The sequence below is a fragment of the Bos taurus genome, chromosome 21 (genome assembly GCF_002263795.3).
Source record: "Bos taurus isolate L1 Dominette 01449 registration number 42190680 breed Hereford chromosome 21, ARS-UCD2.0, whole genome shotgun sequence".
Lineage (NCBI taxonomy): Eukaryota > Metazoa > Chordata > Mammalia > Artiodactyla > Bovidae > Bos > Bos taurus.
The window spans coordinates 60,328,957-60,347,878 of record NC_037348.1 but is presented as its reverse complement, the minus strand read 5'-3'; the positions used below and the strand labels follow the sequence as shown (position 1 = coordinate 60,347,878).

Sequence of the window (18,922 nt, the reverse complement as noted above, 5' to 3'; positions counted from 1 at the left end):
AATGCAAAAAAGCAAAATGGCTGTCTGAGGAGGCCTTACAAATAGCTGTGAAAAGAAGAGAAGCGAAAAGCAAAGGAGAAAAGGAAAGATATAAACATCTGAATGCAGAGTTCCAAAGAATAGCAAGAAGAGATAAGAAAGCCTTCTTCAGCGATCAGTGCAAAGAAATAGAGGAAAACAACAGAATGGAAAAGACTAGGGATCTCTTCAAGAAAATCAGAGATACCAAAGAATATTTCATGCAAAGATGAGCTCGATAAAGGACAGAAATGGTATGGACCTAACAGAAGCAGAAGATATCAAGAAGAGATAGCAAGAATACACAGAAGAACTGTATAAAAAAGATCTTCACGACCCAGATAATCACGACGGTGTGATCACTGACCTAGAGCCAGACATCCTGGAATGTGAAGTCAAGTGGGCCTTAGAAAGCATCACTATGAACAAAGCTAGTGGAGGTGATAGAATTCCAGTTGAGCTATTCCAAATCCTGAAAGATGATGCTGTGAAAGTGCTGCACTCAATATGCCAGCAAATTTGGACAACTCAGCAGTGGCCACAGGACTGGAAAAGGTCAGTTTTCATTCCAATCCCAAAGAAAGGCAATGCCAAAGAATGCTCAAACTACCACACATTTGCACTCATCTCACACGCTAGTAAAGTAATGCTCAAAATTCTCCAAGCCAGGCTTCAGCAATATGTGAACCGTGAACTTCCTGATGTTCAAGCTGGTTTTAGAAAAGGCAGAGGAACCAGAGATCAAATTGCCCACATCCGCTGGATCATGGAAAAAGCAAGAGAGTTCCAGAAAAACATCTATTTCTGCTTTATTGACTATGCCAAAGCCTTTGACTGTGTGGATCACAATAAACTGTGTGGATCACAATAAACTGTGGAAAATTCTGAAAGAGATGGGAATACCAGACCACCTGATCTGCCTCTTGAGAAATCTGTATGCAGGTCAGGAAGCAACAGTTAGAACTGGATATGGAACAGACTGGACATGGACAGACTGGTTCCAAATAGGAAAAGGAGTACGTCAAGGCTGTATATTGTCACCCTGTTTATTTAACTTATATGCAGAGTACATCATGAGAAACGCTGGACTGGAAGAAACACAAGCTGGAATCAAGATTGCCAGGAGAAATATCAATAACCTCAGATATGCAGATGACACCACCCTTATGGCAGAAAGTGAAGAGGAACTAAATAGTCTCTTGATGAAAGTGAAAGTGGAGAGTGAAAAAGTTGGCTTAAAGCTCAACATTCAGAAAATGAAGATCATGGCAACCGGTCCCACCACTTCATGGGAAATAGATGGGGAAACCGTGGAAATAGTGTCAGACTTTATTTTTCTGGGCTCCAAAATCACTGCAGATGGTGACTGCAGCCACGAAATTAAAAGACGCTTACTCCTTGGAAGGAAAGTTATGACCAACCTAGACAGCATGTTAAAAAGCAGAAACATTACTTTGCCAACAAAGGTCCGTCTAGTCAAGGCTATGGTTTTTCCTGTGGTCATGTATGGATGTGAGAGTTGGACTGTGAAGAAGGCTGAGTGCTGAAGAATTGATGCTTTTGAACTGTGGTGTTGGAGAAGACTCTTGAGAATCCCTTGGACTGCAAGGAGATCCAACCAGTCCATTCTGAAGGAGATCAGCCCTGGGATTTCTTTGGAAGGAATGATGCTAAAGCTGAAACTCCAGTACTTTGGCCACCTCATGCGAAGAGTTGACTCATTGGAAAAGACTCTGATGCTGGGAGGGATTGGGGGCAAGAGGAGAAGGGGACGACAGAGGATGAGATGGCTGGATGGCATCACTGACTCGATGGACGTGAGTCTGTGTGATCTCCGGGTGTTGGTGATGGACAGGGAGGCCTGGCGTGCTGCGATTCATGGGGTTGCAAAGAGTCGGACACGACTGAGTGACTGATCTGATCTGATCTGAATATCCTATGGCATATGTAGATTTACATATAATATATGTACACCACATCTTCTCTATCCACATCCATTTATCTGTCACAGGACATTTAGGTCTGTTGATGTGTTATTCAGGTTTGAGGGCCACAGGAAGTGTGTGTGGTCATTGTGGTTGAACCCGCTCCCTTGGGCTGCTTAGAAAGATAGGGCAAGTCTGGGGGGTTCAGGGGTGACTGTTGGAATCGCCCCTCCTGGGGGAAGGTTCCTACCTGAGGAGAAGGTCTGAGGCGCTGGGGGCTTGGCATGGGCTCTCGATTCCCAGGGCCAATAAGAGAGAGGCCTGGTGGTGGTGGCCGGGTGGGGGTGGGGGTCTTAAGCATCTGTCACTGCCATGCTGTCACGGAGAACACTGCCCTGGGCCAGTGGGGAAGGAGGGGGAGGGGAGGCGCAGGGACAAGGGGTCAACATCGCATCCTGGAAGCTCTCCACCCGCTTGGCCAGGTCTTCTCCAGGCAGGGGGCCTTGGAGGCTGGGGCAGTACCTGGGATGCGCCTTGCCACGGGCCAGATGGAGCTCTTTCTCTAGGCCCTTGGAGAGTTCATCTACAGGGTACTCGGGAGTGCAGCTGGCGTTTTCACTGCCAAGGTCTGGGGTTGGGCCACGACCCACAGTGTGGCCAAAACTGACTCACCAGAACTGAAAAACCAAACTGACCCAAAGCTCCTGTTTCCAAATCAGAGTCCGAATGGGCAGCGTTGATTGGCCTGCCCATCCTCATGCCTGCCCTCTGCGACACTCAGCGTCCTTGCCAGGCCCAGACTAAGTCCCTGATGCCCTGCCCACCCCCGCTCTGTGACCCGCAGCTGATGGCCAGTCCCTGCCTCCCCGTCCTCTGGTTGCCCTTCCACGCAGCCCCCAGCAGGTAGGATGCTCTCCTGGATCGCCGCAGGGAGCCCTCCGGTTCGCACCCTCTGATTGGCTGCCTTCCCGGCAGCTTGAGCCAATCACACCTGGCCTGAGGATCCGAAGCTCCACCCCTCGGAGTCGCTGGTTTGCCCAGGGACGCTTTTCCTCTCTGGGCAGTCCAGCCTTCTGTCCCTCCTTCTCTCATGCTTGCCCTGCGCATTCTCTTCCCTCCCAGAGGTTCATATTTGACCATGCATTGCCAGGTCAGCAGGCCAGCATTTCTTGCGTAGAAATCCTAGGTCCTCCACACTGTGCCTTTTGATGGAGTGCTCGGGTTTTGTTAATTTCAGTGATTGGAAATACTGTTTTATAGTCAGCTGCCTGGGAAAGGAGGTGGGCCAGAGAACAGTGGTACCAAACACCATTTATCAGTGATGACAGAGCACTTGTCTTGAAAGCAGTCCCTTTGTGGGAACTCTTGGCCTGTCCCCTTTGCGGCTAGAATTGTAAAGTGGACCCCACAACCCTATTCCTAAATGACGTTTCTTGTATTAACATTTACAAAGCCCTGGACGAGGATGGGCTGTGGAACCCTGCAGTCTGTGTGGCTTTGATCCATCCAGTCCCCAGTCTCCCCAAGCCGGTGGTTACCTCTGATGGGATAAAGCCCAGCAATTGTTCCCAACTCTAGCTTCAGCTACCTTGGAGGCTGGTTGTAAGTTTCAATAAGATGATGTGAGAATTCCTGGTCCAGTGACCCATTAAGATGTTGTGGAGAGTTCTGGCCCCTGATATTCATTTATTTATGGCTGCACTGGGTCTTTGTTGCTGCATGGGCTTTTCTCTAGTTGTGGCATGTGGACTTCTTATTGTGGTGGCTCCTCTTATTTTAGGGCATGGGCTCTAGGTGCACAGGTTTGGTAGGTGTGGTTCACGGGCTTAGTTGCCCTCAGGCATGTGGAATCTTCCCCTACCAGGGATTGAACCCATGACCCCTGCATTGGCAGGCAGATTCCTAACCATTGGGCCACCAGGAAAGTCCCTCCAGCCCCTGCTTTTTACACACTCGCTCTCAGAATCACCTTCCACGAATGCCAGGTGAGAGAGAAGGGCCGAGGACCACCCTGGTGCTCTGAACGATGCTCTGAGCCCTGGCCTCTCTGCAACGTTGTCTGACAATAAGTAAACAAAAAAGAGGTCCCGGAATCCACTCGGAAGAGGCTCGGGGATTAAAACCAGCTGTCCACTTGCTTCCTGAAATTCCATCTGCAAATGTGAGAGCAGTGGGAGCAAGTAGGGTGGAAACTGTGTGGCAGGGCACGAGTGAGTCACGGGAAAGGCGAGCGTGTCACAGGAAAGGGAGTGAGCCCCATGCCAGGGCTCTGGGTCAGTCTGTGGTGGGGCCCCTGGCCAGGTTGGCGGAGGAGGCACACCGGGCTCTAACTGCTTCTAGGTCCTGCCGTGGGAGCTGGGGTTTACTCAGGTCTGGATCCTGAAGCTTCTTTATTCTAGAGCTGAATGCCAGGGGGCAGCTGGATTGGCAGAGGGCCAGAGTGACTGGGCATTACAGGACTGGGGCTGCCCGGCAGTTCAGGCCTCAGTCTGTAATCTCCAGGTCTAGATTCTTAAGCTGAGAGGCCCAGATTTCCACACTGCAGTCTCCTTCCTGGAGCTCAGATGCTCGTAGAAGATGACCTCAGAGGTTCTGGGAGGTACAGGCAGGGGCATGGAAGCTAGATGGCACCATGGTGTTTAAGAACATAGGCTCTGGACTCAGCCATTCTGGGTTCCAGTCCTGCCCTCAATATTTAACACCCATCTGGCTTTGGGCATTGTTCTTAGTATCACTGATCCTCAGACTAAGATGGGAAAGAATCTGCCTGCAATGCAGGTGACCCGGATTTGATCCCTGGGTTGGTGAAGGAAGTGACAACCCACTCTAGTATTCTTACCTGGAAAATATTAATACCATGGACAGAGGAGCCTCGTGGGCTACAGTCCATGAGGTCACAAAGAATCAGCCACGACTGAGCAAGTAACAATTTCCTTATAAAGTTGGGCTAAGTATCTCACTGGTCTTTGTAGGATAAATGAATGAATAACTGTCAGGCCTTTATCATAGACCCAGGCACGTACAGAATGCAAGACACATGTGGGCTGTTACAATTATTGTTAATCTAGGATCCACCACTTTCTGGCAGGCTATTTGCTTTACTGAGTTTCAGTTTCCAGCTTTATAAAATGGTACTAATAATGTCAGCCAAATAATAGTCAACCGGTAGTTCACTCTGGGAACCGGACTTTGCCCCTCTCTTTGCTAGGAGGGGTCTGGTGTCATGCTCTAGGAGCATTCACTATGGGGATTTGGCTAGGTCTTAGGCAGGATTCTTAGAGCGTCTGGATCACTGAATGGCACGCGAGTTCCCTTTTGTCTCCTGGTGACTTCTCAGCTCCTTTACCTGCATGTTGTCAGGCCCCTCTGGTTTGCAGCTGGACTCAGAATGGATTCACCTTTCCTAGTTGGACCCTGCTCAATCAGAGTCACCATCCTTCCCGGGACAGTTCTGCCAGCTGCCCTGACATGCAGAGGGGTTGGACTTGGTTTTAGAAGCAGGATGGTTTAGTGAGATGAGATGAGCAGGGGCTTTAGAATCCAACAGAACAAGGTTCAAAGCTCAGTGCTGCCCCGATGGGCTGTGCCCTGGACTGGTCACTCCAGCCTCAGTGTTCTTATCTAGGGTTGTGCCCATTGAGTGCCTGGTCCTGAGGAGGTGCCCGACAACTATCCCCAGATCCTAAGAGAAAGGTGCTGTGGATGGGGGAGGCGGGGAAGGAGCTCTCCCCAGTGTTCAGTCGCTAAGTCGTGTCCTACTCTTTGTGACCCCCCTGGACTGCAGCACGCCAGGATTGCTTGTCCTTCACTGTCTCCAGAGTCTGCTCAAAGTCATGTCCATTGAGTTGGTGATGCCATCCAACCGTCTCATCCTCTGTCGTCCCCTTCGCTTGCCTTCAATCTTTCCCAGCATCAGGGTCTTTTGCAATGAGTCGACTCTTTGCATCAGGTGGCCAAAGTATTGGAGTTTCAGCTTTAGCATCAGTCCTTCCAATGAATATTCAGTATTGATTTCCTTTAGGATGGACTGGTTTGATCTCCTTGCTGTCAAGCGACTCTCAAGTCTTCTCCAGCACCACAGTTCGAAAGCATCAACTCTTTATGCTCAGTCTTCTTTATGGTCCAGCTCTCATATCTGTACATGACTACTGGAAAAACCACAGCTTTGACTATATAGCTCTTCTCTCAGTCCCAGAGGAGGCCCTGCTGCTCAACCTCTGCTGCCTCCTGCATGACCTATGACTTGTGGACAAGTGCTTAGCACGACGTAGGCCTTTCATCATTACAGAAATGGCAGCACCCTTCTCTTCGCAGGTTGGCTTTTTCATTTTCAAGTCCGCATCATGTTTTCCAGCACCCTCTACCTGCCACACACTTCTTGAGCATTTCTGCCTCCTCATTCAGCCTGAGCCTTTCCTGAGACTCTAACTAAGCTCTCCCCTTTGACATGATGGCCCAGGCCTGGAGCTCAGATTCTGATATTGTCTTGGCCTCCTTTGAAGGACAGCCTTACAGTCCATTCCTGGGAGAGCTGTGTCCTTTGCCACACGTGGGGGTCTTGTCCACCTCCTGTGGGTGCACTGATCTCCTAGGCTGGTGCCTTTGACCCGGGATCCATCTAGGCACATGCCCTGCCTTGAGTCTGCTCCTCTGCTCCATCGTCTGCCCCGCCCTGCCTTGTCTGTCATCAAGGAAGAAAGATCATTTCTCTTCCGGCTGCTGTTTGTGATAACCAAACGGGATGCTGAAAACCAAGGCTGCTTCCTTTCCAAGCGTCTCCTCTGGCAGACCAGCGCCAGTCTGAACCAGAAGGGGCCTGCATCCTGTCTCTTGTTGCTCGGGGACAGCCCAGAGGCACACCCGGAGCCCTACTGCCTTGCTGCCTGCAGCCACACCCCAGGGCTGGACTGTGGCCCAAGAAGGGGCCGCATGGAAATGGAAACAGCTTTTTAAAGAATGCCTAGTACATTTTTTTTTTTTTTTTTGGCAAAATGTTTGAAAAATGCATAGTTCCTTTTTTTTTTTTTAATCCTGTGTCCACTCAACCAATCCAAGAAGGACAAAGTCACGGGAGGTGAGAACTCTCCCTTTGCTCCCAGAGGCCTTCCCGAGTCATCCTCAGCCTCCTGCGGCTGCTTGACTCAGCACCTTGACTCTGCCTGACTCCATCGCCCCCGCCTGAGAGTGCCTCCACTGACCCCATCAGCAAGGGCTTCCATTCTGCACCTACCCTGGCCAAGGTGACTCACCTGAACCTCAGAATCAGTCTCTTCACCCCCGCCTGGTATGTGTTGGCTCCCGATCGCCCCTGGGGGCCAGCCTGGATGTGGCTCTGAGCTGGCTCTTGCCCCCCACCCCTCTTCCTCCCCCTGATCCTCATGCTCCAGCCTCCCCGTCCCACAGTGTGTCCAGAGTCTTTCCAGTATCCCAGACTGCAATGCCTCCCACTCAGCCTGCACTCCCCTCCTCTCAAAGCTCACTGTGGTCCCCTCACTGGACACAGAACCCTCTGGGCTAGAGCATCACCTGGTTCATCCAAATCCGCGGGACCCAGCAGCTGTAGAGATGCACAGACGCATTCGTCTATGCCCACTCACCTGCATCCTACCCTACACCCAGCCATGGGATGGTGTGAGAGCCACTGTCTGGATGCAGCTTCCTAAGGAAGGAACGCCCTCTACCTGACTCAGAGGAGTTGGGGGTTAAAAAGAACTGCTTCCAAGGATGGAGTGTGTTCCAGGGTGGGAGGTTTTTTCATTCATCAGATCTAGGTTTTGTTCCCATGCTATGGTCTGAATATTTATGTCCTTCCCAACACCTCACCGGAGAAGGCAATGGCACCCCACTCCAGTACTCTTGCCTGGAAAATCCCATGGACAGAGGAGCCTGGTAGGCTGCAGTCCATGGGGTCACTAGGAGTCAGACACGACTGAACAACTTCCCTTTCACTTTTCACTTTCATGCATTGGAGAAGGAAATGGCAACCCACTCCAGTGTTCTTTCCTGGAGAATCCCAGGGACGGGGGAGCCTGGTGGGCTGCCGTCTCTGGGGTCGCACAGAGTCGGACATGACTGAAGTGACTTAGCAGTAGCAACCCTTCGCTGGAATCCTTACCTTCAATGTGATGGTGTTAGGAGTTAGGGCATCTGGAAGATAATTAGAACGTGAGGGTGGAGCTCTCATGGATGGGATTAGTGTCCTTTTAAAGAGTCCCCACAGTGCTCCCTGACCTTCCTCCACGTGAAGATACGATAAGTCTTCGACCAGAAAGAGGACCCCCCCCCCGACCAAGCCGGAGCCCTGATCTCTGGCTTCTAGCCTCCAGAACTGTGAAACGTACATTTCTGCTGTTTATAAGTCACCCAGGCTGTGATATTTTATTATAGCAGCCCAAACAGACTCAGACACTCCATTTCCGAGTGAGGAGGGGGAACTCAGAGAAGTTAAGTGACTGGCCAGAGGTCACACAGCTCCAGAAGAGTGGGGCCAAGACCACCAGGACCAGTGATAGGTCCTTCTGGCCTCAAACGTCTGTCCACTTCCAGGACACGTGCCTGTGGGTGGCTTAACCAGCTAACTGTGCCTGCTGGCCTCTGTGGCTCCTGCAGCTGCTGGTTGTAGCCTTGGAGCATCTAAGACTGTGGTTGGCAAACTAGCCCATGGGCCATATTTGGCTGATGGTCTGTTTTGGTGTGGTGAACGTGAAATGGGCTTCTTCTTCTTTTTTTTTTTTTTGCTGCGCTGGGTCTTCACTGAGGCATGTGGGCTTCAGTAGTTGCAGTGTGTGGGCTTTGTTGCCCCACGGCGTGTGGGATCTTAGTTCCCTGACCAGGGATCGAACCCACATCCCCTGCATTGGAAGGTGGATTCTTAACTGCTGGACCACCAGGGAAATCCCAAGAGTCTTACATTTTTTGCTGCTGCTAAGTCACTTCAGTCGTGTCCGACTCTGTGCGACCCCATAGACGGCAGCCTACCAGGCTTCCCCATTCCTGGGATTCTCCAGGCAAGAACACTGGAGTGGGTTGCCATTTCCTTCTCCAATGCATGGAAGTGAAAAGTGAAAGTGAAGTCGCTCAGTCGTGTCCGACTCAGCGACCCCATGGACTGCAGCCCACCAGGCTCCTCCATCCATGAGATTTTCCAGGCAAGAGTACTGGAGTGGGGTGCCATTGCCTTCTCCGTTACATTTTTTAGGGGCTGTAAAATCAAAGAAGAATATGTAGCAGAGACTGTATGTGGCCTGCAGAGTCTAAAGATATTTACTACCTGATCCTTTACGAAAGAACCCCACCCCCTATATAAAAGGTGGACATGCGTGGGTGCTAAGTCGCTTCCAGGCTTCTCTGTCTATGGAATTCTCTAGGCAAGAATACTGGAGTGGGTTGCCATGTCTTTCTCCAGGGCATTTTCCTGACCCAGGGACCAAACCCATGTCTCCTGCATTACAGACAGATTCTTTACTGTTGAACCACCAGGGAAGCCCAATATAAAAGGTCCGTAGGACCATCTCCCAGAGAAGGCAATGGCACCCCACTCCAGTACTCTTGGCTGGCAAATTCCATGGACGGAGGAGCCTGGTAGGCTGCAGTCCATGGGGTCGCTAGGAGTTGGACATGACTGAGCAACTTCACTTTCACTTTTTACTTTCATGCATTGGAGAAGGACATGGCAACTCACTCCAGTGTTCTTGCCTGGAGAATCCCAGGGATGGGGACCCTGGTGGGCTGCCGTCTCTGGGGTCGCACAGAGTCGGACACGACTGAAACGACTTAGCAGCAGCAGCAGCAGCAGCAGCAGGACCATCTCCTTCAGAGCTTACATGTAGCCCTGGGAGTTTAAGGCAGGCATTGCAGTTTATCTTGGCTTGCCTTAGAGGGGCCAAATGCTGGAAGGGGTGCTGGCTGAGGAGGGGCTCTTTGGTTGGAGAGGGGAGCCAGAGCCCAGAGCAGGCTGACAGTCTGAGGGTGGAAGCTGGTCCCTAGACCCAGCTCAGAGCTGGACTTGGCATGGCTCATGGAGACCTTAGTAATATGGACCCTTCCAACCCACAACCTCAGAGATCCTTTGTTCAGTACTCAGGTGTGCAGATGGGGACACTGAGGCCCAGAGTCAGACGTACGTGCTCAGGGTCAGTGTGCAGATTCCAAGCCCAGGGCTGTCTCCTACCTTCCCCGCCGCATTTTGGAAGCCTTCTCGTCCTGCGCAGCCCAGGTCTATGGGCCATTTCCTTGGCTTCTTTGCTTCTTCAGTCGACATTAGTGAAGGGCTGGTAACTGGGTTCACTAGCACTGGGGTGCAGAGGTGGAGAGGCGGCAAGAGGGGAGGCGGCCTGCCCAGAAAGTGTAGCTTGCAACCACAGATGCTCTGGGGCCCCGTGCCGGAAGGCAAGGCTCTGGGGAGGGGCCTGCTTCTAGCAGAGGGAGCAGAGGACAGTCTTGGTCTTGGCTGTGTCAGAGAGGAGTGAAGAACCGCAAGTTTGCCCTGGGGTTGCTGTGAGGCGATACAGTAGGAAGCAAGGCTGGAAATGGGATCAGGCTCAGGGCTTGGGGGTCGGTTGGAAGACCACGCCTCACTGTATCTCGTAAACAGGGCACGGGTTAGCTGACGTGGTGTTTCGGGAAGCCCCCTCTGGTTCCCACCAGGAGGGATGGGGGCTGGGCAGAATCTTATTGGAGTCCATTGAGGTCACAGAGGGAAGTCCATGACCTTCCTGGTGAGGGAGGTCTTCTTGGTCCATGAACCAATTGTGAGTGGGTTTTTCTGGAGCTGCACATTTACTTTTCAAGTTTAAAATTTTATTTTTAATTTACTTAAAAAAAAATAATTTCGGGGCTTCCCTGGTGTTCCAGTGGCTAAGACTCCACGCTCCCAAAGCAGGGGGCCAGGTGTGTTCCCTGGTCAGGGAACTATATCCCACATGCCGCAACTAAGACCCGGCAGAGCCAAATAAATAATTAATTAAAAAATAATAATTTGAATTAATTAAGTATTTTTGGCCACTCTGGGTCTTCGTTGCTTTGCTTGGGCTTTCTCTAGTTGCTCCGAGAGGGGGCTACTCTTCGTTGTGATGCGAGGGCTTCTCGTGGCGGTGGGTTCCCTTGTTGCAGCTCGCGGGCTCTAGGCACATGGGTTTCAGTAGCTGTGGTTCACGGGCTTAGATGCTCCGAGGCATGTGGAATCTAACCAGACCAGGGTTTGAACCCGTGTCGCCTGCATTGACAGTCAGATTCTTAGCCACTGTGCCACCAGGGAAGTCCAGTCTTAAACTTTTAAATTTCCGTAAGGAAATAGGCTGTCCTTCCTGTCAGCCGTGAGAAGGCTTGCAGCAGGATTCTTACCCAAGTCCATGGACTGATGGAAGGCAACAGATTGAATTACTGCTGACCTCTGACTGAGGCAGTTTCTTCAGTTGCACAGGAGGCCAAGCCAAAACCAAGCCCACTCTGCTAATAGCCTGGCTGTACTTTGTCACATATATTTTTATGTTGCATTGCGATCATTGTAGATATCTCGAAATGTAGTTTATGCCCATCACTATTTCAAAAGCCTGGTAGTTATTAGGCCCATTGTTATTAGATCTTGTGATTTAGTGTGTTGATAAGATTGTGTGTGTGTGATGAATTTGATTTTTAGTATTTTTTTTATTTTTAGTATTTTATAATAATTGTTTTTTCTTTGTGAATTCTGTTTATTTAATTTCTTTATTATTTTGGCTGCACTACTCAGCTTGAGGGATCTTAGTTCCCCAACCAGGGATTGAACCCAGGCCCTCAACAGTGAAAGCGTGAAGTCCTAACCACTGGACTGCCAGGAAATTCCTGCTTTTCAGTATTTTGTTGACTACATTTTAATATGATTGGTTTCCTTGTAATTCTAGCTTTTAGTCTCAGCATTTAAAGCCTTCATTATGAGAAGAGGTGCACAGTAACAGTCCATCCCTCTCGCCTCAAATCCTCAACCTGGCTGCAGCCCTTACACATGTTCAAATGTAACTTTTCTTCTGGAAACTTCCTGGGGCAGGGATGGTGCCCACTTATTTGCTCCCTAGATTGTAGCATCAAGCCTAGCTAGGGGCATGTGCTTAATTCCTGTGTGTTTCATTGACCTGGAATGACGTGGTTTGGCAGAACCGGCCAACAGACCCTGGTCTCTTGAACTCTGCCTGCAGCTTCACCAAGCTTACCATTAGTGACCCCCCATCCGAGGTTAGAAGCCCGCCTCTGAGACTGATTCGTGGGTCTGGGGCCCCTCTGCTCCCTGCCCGACCCTGCTGGACCCCTAGTGTACTATGCGACGTGTTTCCAGGTCTCCAAACCACCATGCCTCCCAGGCCCCAGGCATTTCCAACTGGAAGAAGCAGTCTCCAAAACCACAGTGCCCTGTGGTGCTTAGAGCTTCCCTGTGCCTTGTCATCCGAAACTCTGGGAGCTTGCTTCTGCTCCTCCCATTCATCGCTTTTTAAACACATAAAAGCTGAGCTTTTGGAAGCCAGTCAAGTCACACATCAGACAAGAGATTAAAGCCACAATGAACCAATTTAAACGCCTGCACATTCTAATGTGCTTTTCAAAGGAAGCTTTCAGAGGCAGGGGGTGGCTGCAGGGAACGTATTAAGTTGTTAGAAAAACATCAAAACAGCTCTGAAGGAGAAACAACAGGTTGGGAGACTGAGCTCTGGGAGCCCAGGTCCCAGAGGGAAGCCCACCCTGGGCCCCCCACTGCCTTCCCCTTGTCCAGCGTGCATCTTGCCGTCTGATGGCAGAGCTCCCAGTGCAGGGCCGGGGTGGGGCAGGATGCCCAGATTCCCAGTTAACCCCTGTTGAACAACCAACTGATGATTGAGAAACAACAAACAATTCAGCCAATGTTAAGGAATTTCTTTTATTTTTTTTTCATTTTAATGATTGCCCTTTCTGGAAAATTCACAAAGTGCCTGAGAAGAAAAATAAGGAAACAGAAAAGCTTCCAACTGTGATTCCATCAACCAGACAATGGTCCTTAACCACATGGCCTCCACGGACAGCATGCTGGGAGCAAAGAGGCCTGAGGTCACGTGGGATGTGGCTTCTGCCACTTGCCCACACCCCTCTCTCCAGTTCATCACGTGGACATTGTTTTTTGTCTGTTTGAGCTGCATTGTGAGGCTGTGGGTATCTTAGTTCCCTGACCAGTGATCAATCCCGTGCCCCCTGCGGTGGAAACGTGGTGTCCTAACCACTGGACCGCCAGGAATGGGCTTTGTAATGATGAGACTTGACCAGCCTTTTCTAGGCATAATCTTTTGTGGTTTTGGTCTTTTTGTTTGTTGTTATTTTTTACTTTTTTAGCCACGCCGTGCAGCATGTGGGATTTTAGTTCTGAAACCAGGGATCAAACCCACGCTCCCTGCAATGGAAGCAAGGCCCACCAGGGAAGTCCCTTTGTTTTTATTAGCTGTAGACCCGGGGCTCAGTCGTGCCTGACTCTTTGCAATGGACTATAGCCCGACAGGCACCTCTGTCCATGGGACAACCCGGGCGAGGATACTGGAGTGGGTTGCCATTTCCTCCTCCAGGGGATCTTCCCGACCCAGGGATTGAACCCACATCTCCTGTGTCTCCTGCATTGGGAGGCGAGTTTCTTACCACTAGTGCCACCTGGGAAGCCCTTTGAGCCAGGGTTGCTAAAGATAAATTTTGTTGCATTTTTTTTATATTCTCATTAGAGCCTAAGCACTCTCCATCACAAATTCATTTCAAGCTTACTTTTTGTTGGCTGCATAATATTCTGAAGTACAAGTATGTGATACTTCCCTTAATTATTCCTGTTGCTGGGCATCTGGGTTGTTCCTAGTTTTGTCTGGCCATTTTAACAAATACTGTGGTTGGTGTGGGGTGCATGACAGTTTATGCCAAGGCAGGGCTGTTTCAACATTGATGGAGGCTTTACTCTGTGCAAGGCATTGTGGGAGAGTGGAGGATAAGCTAGACACAATCCTTTCACCTAAGATGCAGATATAAATAACTAATCCGAAGTGGGTTATAGTTGCCATAAGCAGACAACTAGAACTGAAACACAGAAGAGTTTTTCCTGGGCTTAATGGGATTTTAAGAAAATTACAGGAGAAAAATCTGAAACTTTGTATCCACAGCTAGAAGGTAAGAGAGGAGGGGGCAGGATGGCAAAGGGATTGGTTTAGCCGGGAAGACCTCTGCCCAGGGGCGGGTGTCCCTGAAGGCAATGGGTCTCAGCTCAAAGGCAAAGTCAGTGGGTTGTCAGTGGCTGCCAGGTATAGGTTGTGTATGCTGTTTTGTGCTCAGTCAACTGAGCCTGAGTCGTGCCTGACTCTTTGTGACCCCATGGACTGTAGCCTGCCAGGCTCCTCTGTCCATGGATTTTCCAGGGAAGCATACTGGAGTGGGTTGCCGTGCCCTCCTCCAGGGGATCTTCCCGACCCAGCGATTGAACCTTCATCTCCTGAGTCTCCTGCATTGGCAGGCAGAGTCTTTATCACTGCGCCCCCTGGGGAAACCCCAGGTGGTTATGTAGGTCAGTGAAAGTGCTTAGCCAGTATCTGCCTGGGACCCAGGTTGGTGAAGCAGTAGAAGTAACAAGACACCAGGCTTGCAGGGGGTCCCCGGCCTGAGATGCTCATTCCAGCTGAGGTTTAGGGGCTGGTGTCAGCCTGGCCGATGCCAAAAAATTGTGTTTTTTTTTTTAGTTTGAGGGTTTTGATCCATTCCAATCAAGATTCAGTATCTGTCACAGACATCTCAGCCTGTGCATGTTTTAGGACCGGCTTTTGAAAGGGTTTCAAACCAAAGAGAAGAGAGTGGCTCCTGAGTCCCACGGTAGCATCAGAGGGGCGCAGGGAAGCTAGGACAGAGTCTTTGCCAACCCAACACACTGGGCCTGCTCTCCCTGCCCAGCCCCTCCCGAGAGGCCAGACCTGTTTTTCCTTCTCGGATCATTTCGTGTCCTGTGGCTCTCTGACAAACACAATTGCCTCTGGCTGTGTCACCAGTGTCAAGCATCAGAGCATCAGGAAGGGGTTGGGGGTTGGGGGTCTGGGCCCACCCCCAGGGCCAGCCTCCCTTATCCTTGCCCACCACCCATCAGCCAGCCGGGGCCCCTCCACAGCACCCCCTTCCCCCCTGCCTCCCTGTTCCCCCCACCCCGCCCCCAAGCACTCTCACCTGTCTGTCTGATCTCACCTGTCCTGTCTTCAGCCCCCGCAGGTGCCATGACTCAGCAGCCCCAGGAGGGCTTCGACAGGAGCGTGGAGGATGCCCGCCGGTGGATGAGGGCCGTGCAGGAGCGGCTGCAGATCAATGACAACACCCAGGGGCCCCGCACGGCGCTGGAGGCCAGGCTGCGGGAGACTGAGGTATGCGGAGGCTGTGGCCTCGATAACCCTGCGGCCTTGGCCTTGTCCCTCCGTCTCAGGCCTCAGGTTACCCACTGGTCTGAGAAGTGGACAGACCAGTGTTTCTCAAACTCTGCTGTCTTGGAGTCTCTGAGGTTTAAGTGCAGGTTCTCAGCCACGAGGTGGACGTGACGTTTCTGACACGCTCCTGCCGAGGGTCCTAGGATCGCGCTTTCATTGTAAGGCTCCAGAGGCCACTCTCTGGCTCGCCCGTCCTGCCAGGAGGCCCCATGCAGCCAGGTGGTCTCTGCCCCTAGCTGGCCCCGGCCCTGCTTCCCACCCCATCTTTGCTTCCCTCTGCCTGAGGTCCCTGCCTTGGCTCTTTTCGGGCTGGAGTCCGGCTCTACCCACCACCTGGCACAAGGCAGAGATTGGGAAGGCCAGGGTTGAAGGGAGGGGGCAAGCCTGGTGGGGAGAGGAGTTGGCAGCCAAAGTCCCTTCCCTTGTCAGTCTCAGCCTTTGTCAGCATTATCACATCATTATCACCGATTGTCGTTTATCAATGGGTGCCTCTGCCAGGTCAGTGGGAGAAGGGCGGTGACGTTCATTCAGCTGCTATTAAGTGCTCGAGCCTGTGCTGTCAGCTTTCACCTTTTGCTTCCCAGAAGCCCCGAGATTGTGATGTAGTGTCCCCACTTTTCAATAATGAAATGGATCCCTAGACACAGCGATGGGCCAGAATGAAAGGAATTGCTCTTGTCAGGGCTTGAACCCAGGGCTGAGTTCAGAGCATCACTGGCCATCTCCATGTAGGAGCCTGGACCAGTGGAAGGGATGCAGCACACGCTATGCTTGGGTTTATGGCCTCACAGGGACAGGTATACATGTAGTCTAGCAGCCACACAAGTATGGAAGAGGTACGTCCCTAACACGGGTTCATGATACTATTCTCCTCCTCTGCAACCTTCCGTGGCTCCCCATTGCCCACCAGAGAAAAGCCAGCTCCACCTGACATCAAAGGTCCTCCACCATCTATCTACACGACCCTATTCTTTAGCCTCGGCTTCCCCTGCCAGCCCACCTCCCAGGCACCCATCCTCTCCTGTTGGCAGGAAGCCTAGATTCCCTGCCACCAAGCCTTGGTGTGTGCTGTCGCCTCTGCTTGGAATCCCTTCGTTTGGGTCTGAGTGTGCAACGTGAAGTGAAATGCCTGCCACCTTGCCCGAGTCTTTTCTGACCCTCTCCCCCAGCCCCAGTCCCAGCTCCTGATGCTCCCTGTCTGTGAACAGCCCTGCACGGCACTTGCTGTCTTAGCACGCTATCCCTTTGCACCTTGCATGGTTTGGGGGCAGCTCATCACCCCGTGGTGGTGGGTCAGGCTTAGTTAGGTGAAGGCAAAGGTGATCCTTACGGAAGGGCTGTTGGCAAGGGCAAGTGAACGGGCCCCGGAAGCCTCAGGAGCACTTCCATCGGGTGAAACCCTGAACATTGGGCCAGGAGCCTAGGTGGAAGGAGCCGCATCCTGGGCACCCCACCCTGTGCTCTCCCACGGGGCTCAGACCCCCTCGGTGACAGTGCTGCCTCCTCATGAAGGCTTCTTGGATTGCCCACACCCCTCCTTGGAGCTCCACTTTTGTGGTCTTTTATGGCTCTTTTATAGTCGTCTGTGCTCTTGTCTACAGACCCCACCACAGCCCGCAAGCACTGGGTCATGTTTGTTTTCATCCTGGATTCTAGAACCCATCACATTGCTCAGTATAGTACCCATCCTAGTACTCGGCATAGAACTTAGCATAGTACCCACCATAGTACTCAGCACAGTACTCAGGAGAGTGCCCATCATAGTACTCAGCATAGCACCCAGCATAGTACTCAGCATTAGTACTCAGGGGAATGCCCGTCTGGCCTTGACTGCATAGAGGGAAAGCACTCACTACATTCCCCCAGCTTTCCTGACCTGCTTCTCCTCTCACTGAGCTTTTTCCTCCACCCAGCCCCACCTAACTGTTGCCCTCACCTGGCTCCTTTGAATCAGAATTGCTTTGCGGCTGCAGTTCTGTGATGCCATCCCAGCTGGCTCGAGTCTCTTGGCAAGCTCTCCTGGACTTCGTCCTTGCTGGGGATGGGCTGTGGAAGAACCGCACACCAGCCAAAGAGCAGAATCACTGGGCAGCGAAGGAAGTGGAATCTGCTTCTCAAAAGCTGTTTCAGCTCAGCCCCAGCCTCTGGTCCCCAGGCCCGCAGCAGACCTGCCTCTGGCTGATATTCTGGTTTGGGGCCAGAGGTTTCTGCATCAGGCCAGGTGGGGCTTGTGAGCTGCCAGCCTTTGTGACCAGCTCCACTCTCTTTGGCAGGAGGCAACAGGCAAACCCCCCTGCAAAGGGCAGTGAATCTTGAGGTCTCCCACGTCCGCCTGGTCCAGCCTGTACCTCCCTGGCCAGAAATCGGAGGGCAAAGGTCCAGAGGCCTGGGGCAGTTCACATGCTCAGGACACTGGACATTGGGGGAGGGGCCCTTGACCTCACGGGGCCTTTCGAGGCTTGGCTGGTTCCTTCTGGTGTAGCAGAGATTGAACTTCGCTTCTTCCCCAAGCTGCTCGTTCTCTTCATTCACAGAGCTGGGTTCTGACTGAGCTTAAATTGGGCAGCAGCTGTAGAGGGGGCCTCATGAAGTGCTGCAGAGAATGGTTCTCTGCAGAGAAGTGTCTGCGGGTTCCCAGCACCCCGCTGGTAAAACTGGAATCACTATGGTGCCCATCTTGCCAGCTTAGGAGTGGATGTCCGGTCTCCACAGCTCTGGGTGTCAGAAACGTCAGATTCTTTTTTTTTTTTTCTAATTTATTTTTGGCTGTGCTGGGCCTTCATTGCTGCACATGGTCTTTCTCTAGATGTGGTGAGCACTTCACTGCGGTGCTTGGTCTTCTCACTGTGTGCGGGTCTAGAGTGTGCAGGACTCGGTAGTTGCGGCCCATGGGCTCAGTTGCCCCCCAGCACAGAAAAATCAGATTCTTAATTATTATTATTATTTCTAATCAAAATAGGTCTCCCTGGTTGACAAGATATTCATCCTCCGCCACCCTGTGGGAGCCCTGCTCCCGAGTGGTGTGGAATGTTCTGGGCAGGGGTTGGGTGATGATCTTACTTAGTCCAGAACATTCCATGGTGACCTTGGAGCCGCCAGTCACTATGGTGTCTCTGTCTTCCCCTTTGCTGTTCGCTGCTGAGCGGGACTTGGGGATCCCTGTTGGGTGTTTGCTGCCCCCATTACCTTCTGGACCTGCAAATCCTGCTGCTCCGCCTGGCTCCTAAACCCCAAACATAAGCTGTTTCCTTCTTTTGAGGAATCTCCCCATTCTTCACCCTGCAGATCCCAACCCCACCCCACTCAGAGCACACAGACACAGCCCTTGGAAGGAGCTTGCTTAATCTCACTCTTTGTTAATACCTGTAGGCGGGGAAGCCCTCTATACTCTCATGATTGTTATCATCATCATCATTAACCATTCTCATGTGAAAGTCACTCAGTCGTGTCCAACTCTTGGCGACCCCATGGACTATACAGTCCATGGAATTCTCTAGGCCAGCACACTGGAGTGGGTAGCCTTTCCCTTCTCCAGTGGATCTTCCCAAC

General features: G+C 51.6%; 1 protein-coding gene across 1 annotated transcript in view; it reads left to right on the top strand.

The window, feature by feature from the left end:
- Positions 1 to 18,922, top strand: part of SYNE3 (spectrin repeat containing nuclear envelope family member 3) — a 108,639-nt gene that overhangs the window by 31,976 nt on the left and 57,741 nt on the right. The window contains exon 2 of the mRNA NM_001205869.2: positions 15,156 to 15,313. Within this exon, the coding sequence (NP_001192798.1) occupies positions 15,170 to 15,313 (144 nt within the window). The 5' untranslated portion in view covers positions 15,156 to 15,169. The remainder of the gene's footprint in view (positions 1 to 15,155; positions 15,314 to 18,922) is intronic.